The following is a 9,143-nucleotide window of genomic DNA, read 5'->3' on the forward strand; positions in this document are numbered from 1 at the left end:
AGAAAAAAAAAGCTCGCAGTCAATTCAGGTGTCTTGATAACGATCCTCCCTATATTTTTCTTCCTAAATTATCTCCCTTACTTACATTGAATGAACAATATGTATAAAGTATGAGATGTGACATTTTTCAAGAAACAGATTACAAGTGAAAATTCAAGGCAAGTAAAATTATTACGGGAAAAGAAAGACAGGAGGTGAGTTGTCTAGGAGCTTCTTTTTTTCATACTAAAGGATTTAAAGCATTAAGACGAGACGAAAGAGTCCTACATTACCGATTTGCTGTAACGTGCTTCAAAACGTGCGTTCATGCTACAACCCTGTCTACTCCCCAAAAAAAAAAAAAAACAACGTCGACGATTTATACTCACGACTATTCTAGCCTCCAACTCGTGACCCCCAAAAAACACAACCCCGACCCAACGTTGTGATTTTGCCGAGAAATGTATAGCTCATCCTCCAATAGAATTTACTAAGCTTTTTTTTTTTTTAAAAAAAAAAAAAAAAACGTCGACGCGACGACGATTTTATACTCACGTCGATTCTAGCCTCCAGTTCGTGCAGAGGCACGCGACGTCCATAGCACAAGATCTGACGTCCAATGTCCTCACACACGGGCGTCGTTCCGTCCAACTGCAGGAACAAGTTGGATTTGAGCAGGTTCTTGGCTCTCTCGACCTCGGCGGGCGTCACGGTTTTGCACAGACGAATCCACTCATGTTGAACGGAGAAGGTCATGTCCTGCGAATAACAGAACGAAGTGCATTTCAAGTTTTACCTCGAGTTTCTTTCTCAGTTTTAACATAAAAATCCACATAAATAAAGGATAGAAAACTCCTGAAAAAAAAAAAAATCTTCTTCTTCTTCGCCTTTTCCCGTGTACGGACGGGGTCGGCGTTTTTCGTCAGCCTCCCAATCAGCCCTAACCAGGGTGATTGCTTTGAGCTCACCTTTGGTTTAGCTACAAATTTTACGAGCTTTTCACACTCAACCTTTGCTATTTCTTTAGCAAGGGAAATTCAGGCTGGTATACTCCCTGTTCAAAGTCCCCCAGCCAGCCTAAGCTGGGTCTACTCCCTGTTTGACGTCCCCCAGCCATACGAGACACACCTCTAGGTTCTATAGAATAAATAGGAAACTAATGCCTCCTTCTTACCTCAAGCTGCATGCGGTCCGCAACAAAGTACACTCCCCACAGTCCGGTATCCTTGTAGCAAGTGTTGAACGACTGGAAAGGTCAAATAAAAAAGATTTTCTTCCAACTTTTTGACACCAAAATGCAAATCGAAGAAAAGTTGGGAGAAAAAGTACGGTGTGAAGTTGGCAAAAACATATGATTTTGTTTTGAAAATATGAAGAAGTACCAACCTAATATTTTTGGAAATCTCAGGGGCGATCGGAGAGGGGTACAGTGATGTTTGGGCGAGACGTAAAAGAGTACTTATCATGAAGATCTAAGCTCAAAGGTCCTATGAAATGATTGATTTTAAATTTGTACGTGATTATGTGAATTTGATGAACCACAAAAGTCTCATGACTCAGAACTTTCTTCTTGTCGGCCATCCTGTTAAAAAATTGCCCGTTGCCGTCGTGTAAAACGGTTGGCAAGAGTGTTTTCGTTATCAGCTGTACAGTGTTGCCAGAGTCGTACGGTCGTACCATCCACCGCACCTGTGTTTATCTTTTTGTTTTGAATCAAATTCCAAAAATATTTCAATGGAGGATGGAGGTGGAAAGTGGAATCCAAACCAAAACTGGATGTTGGAAGTTGGATACGTGAGTTTTACAATGAAAAAATGTAGAAATCAATTTAAATTAATTCTAAAGTCGACAAAACCATTAGTTTACTAGTTTTTAAGATTTCAAGTGCAATTTTAATCAATTTTAGTGCCTTACAAGTGTTTTACTAGTGTTAACTCTTTAAAATGTTTAATGAAGTGCCTTTAAGTTTCATCCCTGTCTTCTATGTTATCAAGTGTATTCAACGTATGCTGTTGTGTTGAATTTATGTTAAGCTCTTTATCTATTTCGTAACATTTGTTGAAGGAATATTTGTTTGGTTATTCCTTGGAACCTGGCTGATTATCTTTGAGAGCATCAAGTGTTTTCAGTATCTTTTTCTTCGCCTTTTCCCGTGTACGGACGGGGTCGGCGTTTTTCGTCAGCCTCCCAATCAGCCCTAACCAGGGTGATTGCTTTGAGCTCACCTTTGGTTTTAGCTACAAATTTTACGAGTGGATGCTTTTCACACTCAACCTTTGCTATTTCTTTAGCAAGGGAAATTCAGGCTGGTATACTCCCTGTAAAGTCCCCCAGACAGCCTAAGCTGGTCTACTCCCTGTTTGACGTCCCCCAGCCATACGAGACACACCTCTAGGTTCTATAGAAATAAATAGGAAACTAATGCCTCCTTCTTACCTCAAGCTGCATGCGGTCCGCAACAAAGTACACTCCCCACAGTCCGGTATCCTTGTAGCAAGTGTTGAACGACTGGAAGCTATGTGCAAATCCCTGTTCTGCCGTTATAGCAGCCAGTCGACTAGCATTGTTCGTTCCACTGCCCTGGGATCGATCCCAGGCACCGATCAAAGTGTTGGCTACCATGAGGGGGATGTTGTCCGCGCTCTCCCAACCACAACCTTCCACAGCAAGCGCTACATGGGCCAGGGGCATGGCGTCGTCACGTACACGTACGTCAGACCCTGAGGGAATAGAAGAGAGTGGCAAGCTAATTAGGCTGGTACAAATAAGATGGCGCCCGAACGTGAAGGGTTTGAAGCGCCGCGCCGCCCGGTCTATATTAACACGAAATTGGCATTTTTACCATAACTTTTCTCCCACTACCCTTCACTAGAGTACAACAGAGAAGGAGACTTACCCGTGTACCGACAGTGAGCGGGAGGCACCACACCGGCACAATCCACATTCGGGGGTTTCACATTGCCAAAGTGTTCCTTGGCCAACTTGACAAGGGTATCGTGGTCTACCCCTCCCGCACCAGACAGCACCATACGCGCTGGCTGATAGAAAGCATTCACATAGTCCAACAGGGAAAGGATTAGTTCTGGTTGAACAGTTGTTTCACAGTGTAACATCTAATTACTCTGAGGAAACATGGTCACCTTTCTTCAAAAACCCTCAAGACTTGCTGACATTTTTGAAAATGCATTCTAATGTTTTCAACATCCAATCCAATACAGTCAAACTAGTTGATAATATTACTCATACTAACAGTTCAAGTCCAGAGCAAGCCAATGGCAAAGTTTTGAAAAACAATGCAATCAATCTGACACAGATTCCACTCTCACCTCCAGAAAGTAAAGCCAATTTGACACATTCTTCCCCACCAGCATCCTTGGCCCAGAATCAAACATTCAAGCAAAGATTCAACTCACTTGTCTTGAAAACTATTGCTCAAAATACAGAGAAAGATCAGCGGTACCCCTCATCTAATGGAGGTTATGTGGCCAACAACAGTGATAACTTCAAAACCAAAGTGCTACAAAACACCAAAGTGATCACCAATATCAAAGAATGTAGCTCTGTAGTTGAAGAGCTTATGAGGAATGAGTTAGTAACATTTGACTGTGAAGGCATCAATCCTGGAATCAAAGGACAAATAACACTCTTCTCTCTGGGACTCTTATCAGGACAGGTGTACATATTTGATCTGGTTACCTGTCCAGAAGTTGTTGGCACTGGTGGACTGTCCAAATTATTGGAAAGTGAAAATGTCATCAAGGTAAGTTTGAAAAAATTAAGTAAGCAGATACTTGAGCAGTATTAAGTAAGCAGAAATTAAGTAAGCAGATACAGAAGTAAGCAGATACTTTGTAAAATGTACCCCCATAATGTATCAAATATATGAGACCTTGGTTAGACTGCGGGGGAAAAGGGACTTTTCAGTCCTATCCCAGGTTCTCCCACCACTTTGTGGTTGCTACTTCAGATCTTAGCTCACTGTATTTATGCCGTCGAATGCACCAGGGCAAGGATAGGTATATCCTGTCAAGTAACCACTTACCTATAACTATAAGTACTTAATTGCTCAAGTCCATATATTAGCAATTTTTCTATATTTAGCTACCTACTAAATTTGTCATCATAACATACCTATACAAAATATACTTTTCTTATCAAGAAAACCTTTTTGAATATTCCTTCAGAAAGAAAAAACAGCCTGTTCCCTTGAAATCACATTGGGACAAGGACCTAGTTAGGTAGATGCTTTTTATGAAGAGTAGAAAGGTCAAAATTCTCTCATAATAAGAAATAGTAACAGAATGCAAGGAAAGAGAGTGTTTATCAAATGTATTACATGCAGGTATAGGGAGGTGATGGTTCTTTGTACCTACCTGTCTGGAATGTGAAAAGGGGAACAAGCTTTGTTTGTTTACCACCCTTGCTTTCGTAAGAAATAGTAACAGAATGCAAGGAAAGAGAGTGTTTATCAAATGTATTACATGTAGGTATAGGGAGGTGATGGTTCTTTGTACCTACCTGTCTGGAATGTGAAAAGGGGAACAAGCTTTGTTTGTTTACCACCCTTGCTTTCTAGGTAAGTACTGGCTAAAGTATTGTTCTAACAAAGTTGCAGCCACTCCCTCACAAACTAAGTAGGTAATTACAGATGTATGTGTAATGCCCATATGGTTGTCCAATTAATTTTTATTGTGACTGTTGATTTTTGTTTCAGGTTATCCATGACTGTAGGAATGACAGTATTCTTCTCTATGAGCAGTTTGGCATTACACTCAGAAATGTATTTGATACTCAGGTAAGTTCCAGTTTTAAAGTAACCACTTACCATAAAACAATGTTTAAAGAGGAAGAAAAAATGGAAAAAAATTCAAGAAGAGGAAGAAGAAGAAGATGATGAGAAGCAGAGGATGAAAAGAAGGAGTAAGAAGAAGAAGAAGAAGAAGAAGAAGAAGAAGAAGAAGAAGAAGAAGAAGAAGAAGAAGAAGAAGAAGAAGAAGAGAAGTACAAGAAGAAGAAGAAGAAGAAGAAGAAGAAGAAGAAGAAGAAGAAGAAGAAGAAGAAGAAGAAGAAGAAGAAGAAGAAGTGTCACGGGGTTATTTGGCCCGTGGCGAGAGGATAAATGAAAACACTTCGATTGAGGAAATTAATGAACAGTTACTTATTTGTTTTATTATGGGGTGATTTATTATAATGAGAAATATTTATTAAGTTAATATTAATTCAAGATGAGCTACTTGTTCATTTATCTACCTGAGTAAAAAAAGGTGATAATACAAGCATGACTTTAAAATTTAAAAAAAAGGCTATTTTTGACAATGAAAAACTACTAAGTAGGTACATACTTACTTTTTTTCAAGTCATTACTTTTCCATCATGTCAACAGCTGTTATTCCTCTAAAGAATTTAAATTAGATTTTCATTTGGCAGGTAGGTACTTCGATAAATACCTTCCTACTTCTGAAAGGGAAGAAAAGCCCTAGGTAAATATAAATACTAACTTAGGGCATATGATTTGATGTAAGAGTTTCATGTTTCATTCAAGAGTAACGAGTAACAACATTAACCTCCAGGCCTTAGGCCCCTAGACTATCATTCATATGCAATGTGTTTACCTACCTACTTACCTGTACTCTTCAAAGATAACACAGGTAGGAGGTAGGTACTTCGCATAGGTAGCTATATGGGCACATAGTTTGCATTGAGCTGATTTACATGCTATGCTATCAACCCTTACAAGTACCTCTGTTACATACCTACTTATTTATACTCTGGTACATACTTATTCCCTTGGTATTCAATATACTAGATATGCACCGAGTACATGAAGTACATAGGGAACAAGGGCCGTATCTAGGGAGGCCGATTTTGCTCCTTTAGTATGGGGTGGACTTCGAAGATTTGGAGCATCCCCCCCCAGTACATCACTGTTTGGACACCTCCCCCCTTCAATTAAATCATGGATACGGCCCTGTAAGGGACTACCTCTATTTACATACCTAATGAATGTCATGTGTGAGAGTGTCTGTTATAGGGTGTGTAGAAACGAACTAAATGGGTGTCTCAGCGTTGGGTGTTTAGTGTAGGTTAACACGTAGGAAAGAAATTTAGAGAAAATATTGCTCAATTTTCTCACTTCTGTGACTTTACGACCTTGGATATAGAGTTCCTGATAAACACTTACGTTCCTGAGGGTGTGTTTATGAACAGGGCTGAGATGAGCTCGGACGACGTGAGATAGCTGTCCCGGCGGCAATTTTTAAAATTCATTTAAACATGTTTGAAAACAATTTAGATGAAATAGGACACAGTCAATTTTCTCACTTCTGTGACTTTACGACCTTGGATATAGAGTTCCTGATAGAACACTTATGTCAAGTAACGTCGAACGTAGCGTGCGTTTGGAACGGTGAGAATCAGTCACGCTGTAAAAGAGGCTCATATAATTTTACTTAGCTATTAGTGAGCAGCTTGATTGGTAGCTAGCTATTAGGCTTTTATACAATTAGTAGGTACCTAATACTGTCATGTGATTACTTAGGGTGTTTATGATTCTGTAATGAGAGAAGAACACTCAGTATCATGAGATTCGGATATAGACCATCCGGAGATGTCCTACACCTGAGCGCGAGCGCCCTTAAAGTAGAATCGGCCGCTTGTACGCAGAACGGACGCAACATTGTACTCAGTAATCGAGAGATACGACTGCTCAGGTAAATATGTTGTTTTCAAATGCTCGGAGTTGACTATTAGGTCATTTTCCCTATACATTGCTCAGGTAAATATACATTTGGTTCATTTGAACTGGTTAACTAAGAGACGAAAAATTGAAAATAAATTAATTTTATGCCCCATAAACTAGAAAAGAAGAAAGAAGGTAAAAGAAAGAAGAAGAGGGAAGAAGGAAGAAGAAAATCAAGGAAAAGAAGAAGAAAAAGCTCTGAAAAATGTCAATATTCTGGACTTCGGAGACTAATGGTTTGAGTCCAAGTCAATTTATATTTATCGTGGTGTATTAAGTGGGGAACCACATTTGTGAGGAGCATTTCAGTTTGATTTAACAATAAGAGGAATATTCCTTTTCTTATGAAAATATATTTTTCTTGATTCCCTGGCAGGTATTTGGAGCTAACAGAAGAGGAGAAGGAAAAAGTCAAAGCTTCTTACAAGGTGGCTCGAAAGTTGGAGAAATTGGAAGGACGAAACAGGTAAGTACCTACCCTATTCTCAAGCATTTGATATGTACTCTCAAATCTAATGGAACAGAAAAACAGACATATTTACCATGCATCAGTGAGATTTTTATGTACTTGAAGTAATGAAGTATAGGAAACCTATACTGTGTATTTAGGAGGTAATGGAATCCGTCCAAATTTTCTGCCTAAATATTTTTCTACTTTGTCACGGGATGACATTTGACCTATTGGTACCTGTGACATTAATGCTTTGACATCTATTCCAGGGAAGGAGAAGAGGGAGAGATGCTAAGTCTGGACAGTGTCATCAGTGGCAGATCTACACCTTCAGACTCCGGATCATGTTCAGGTAAAAGACACCTACCTCTAGTGTTCTAAGAACGCCAAGTGCATTCCTAAACATAGTCAGCCAGCAGCTTGATGTTAGCCACTTTTTTTATAATATGTTTTGGGTGTCGTACTAGTAACTAGGCTGAGTTGCTGAAGGTCCCGGGGTCGATCCCGCGTCGAAGTTTTTTCTGCTGCGTGCGTGGAATTCAATCAACCTCGTGAAGATAATTGAGTACCTTATTCGAGGAGCGATCAGTGGAAAATGCTCTCTGTTTAAGATAAGTGTTTCACCGCCGTTTTTACTTCGTAGCAATGAGACGGCTGCATTAGACTCCTGTGGTCTGTGTCGTAGCATGCCTCTCATCAGATAATAATAGAGCGCCTTGACCACTACACCACCGAGGCAGGTCTACACCACCGAGGCAGGTGGACTAGATTCGGCTAGAAAAAGGCCAAGAGTTAAATTAACAAATACAAATACCTTATTATACAAATAGACTAGAAATAGAAATACTTTGTTTATCCTACCCGAATAGGATTGAAAAGACCTTCTATCCCAGGAGTTTAAACAGTCAAAGTACTTAATTCATGATTTAAACTTCTTCAGGTGACATCATATCACCCACTGAACCACTGAGTCTGACCGACTCCATGCTCCTCATGGATGACATTCTATCCGATTCCCGTCTTGACCAGCTGGATCGTATTGAACGCATTGAAGCCATCCTGACAGCAGCCACCTCACACGTCGAACAGAATTCGCCCACTAAGCGACCTGCCCTGGTGGATTCTGCGGCCCAGACAGTCTCCACTGGGGATATTGTGATCACCAAGGTGTTTGTCAACGAGGAAGATCAGGAGAAGGAGGAGAAAATCGTGTCGCCCAAGAAGTATAAGAGATGAGAGCGTGTAAACAGCTAAACAGGTAGAACTCTTATAAGATCGGGGGCCACAAAGTGAGTTTAAACTCTGTTTAAGTTTTAAACCAGGTTTAAGCAATATGTTTGGCTGAAACTTTTAACAAGCTGGGTCCGTCCCTCCGGGAATTTTTTAGCCCGTAGTTTATTTGATCGTAGTTAAAATCAGTACCTACTTATGTACCTACCTAATTTGTTTAATATTCAGTTTATTATCATTTTGATTTGATTTTACTTTCATGTAATGATTTAAAATCAAGACTAGAGCCCGTTCTCCCTTTATTCCTTTTATGTTTCCTAATAATTACCAATATAATGTTCAAGTCACCCATCCATTTATTAGTCTTGCTCGGCGTAGCTTAACATAGGTGACGCTAAAACCCATTTTAAATTATCGACTGAAGTGGTTTTTTGGCTTTTTGGTTTTCTGGACAAAATTTGCACTACCACTTTCGTCTTCCTGGTAAAAAGACCTTTAATTTGATATATAGGTCGACCAGGTTTGGATAAGTCCTTCTATGGGAAAAGACAGAGGATCAGGAGAAGGAGGAGAAAATCGTGTCGCCCAAGAAGTATAAGAGATGAGAGCGTGTTTACACGCTAAACAGGTAGAAATCTTATAAGACCGGGGGCCACAAAGTGAGTTTAAACTCCGTTTAATTTTTAAACCAGGTTTAAGCAATCTGTTTGGCTGAAACTTTTAACAAGCTGGGTCCGTCCCTCC

General features: G+C 39.9%; 2 protein-coding genes across 2 annotated transcripts in view; one reads left to right on the forward strand and one right to left on the reverse strand.

Moving 5' to 3' along the window:
- Nucleotides 1-2,670, reverse strand: part of LOC103512281 (mitochondrial-processing peptidase subunit beta-like) — a 5,006-nt gene extending 2,336 nt beyond the window's left edge. The window contains exons 1-3 of the mRNA XM_026825796.1: nucleotides 2,416-2,670; nucleotides 1,154-1,225; nucleotides 535-738 (exon numbers count right to left, since the gene is read on the reverse strand). Coding sequence (XP_026681597.1) covers nucleotides 535-738; nucleotides 1,154-1,225; nucleotides 2,416-2,670 — 531 coding nt within the window. The remainder of the gene's footprint in view (nucleotides 1-534; nucleotides 739-1,153; nucleotides 1,226-2,415) is intronic.
- Nucleotides 2,671-2,748: 78 nt separating this feature from the next.
- Nucleotides 2,749-8,608, forward strand: LOC103512282. The gene is made up of 7 exons (XM_008477038.3): nucleotides 2,749-2,790; nucleotides 2,999-3,739; nucleotides 4,694-4,774; nucleotides 6,541-6,689; nucleotides 7,095-7,184; nucleotides 7,439-7,521; nucleotides 8,110-8,608. The coding sequence occupies exons 1-7, from the start codon at nucleotides 2,749-2,751 to the stop codon at nucleotides 8,403-8,405; spliced, it is 1,482 nt and encodes a 493-aa protein (XP_008475260.2). The 3' UTR covers nucleotides 8,406-8,608.
- Nucleotides 8,609-9,143: the final 535 nt, after the last annotated feature.

Source organism: Diaphorina citri, unplaced genomic scaffold (assembly GCF_000475195.1).
Source record: "Diaphorina citri unplaced genomic scaffold, Diaci psyllid genome assembly version 1.1 scaffold818, whole genome shotgun sequence".
In the NCBI taxonomy this organism is placed as follows: domain Eukaryota; kingdom Metazoa; phylum Arthropoda; class Insecta; order Hemiptera; family Psyllidae; genus Diaphorina; species Diaphorina citri.

Coding starts and splice junctions, on each gene's coding strand:
- LOC103512282 (XM_008477038.3), top strand. CDS start 2,749: ATGGCGCCCGAACGTGAAGGGTTTGAAGCGCCGCGCCGCCCG. Junction 3,740..4,693: donor AAAGTGAAAATGTCATCAAG/GTAAGTTTGAAA, acceptor TTTTTGTTTCAG/GTTATCCATGACTGTAGGAA. Junction 7,185..7,438: donor AAATTGGAAGGACGAAACAG/GTAAGTACCTAC, acceptor CATCTATTCCAG/GGAAGGAGAAGAGGGAGAGA.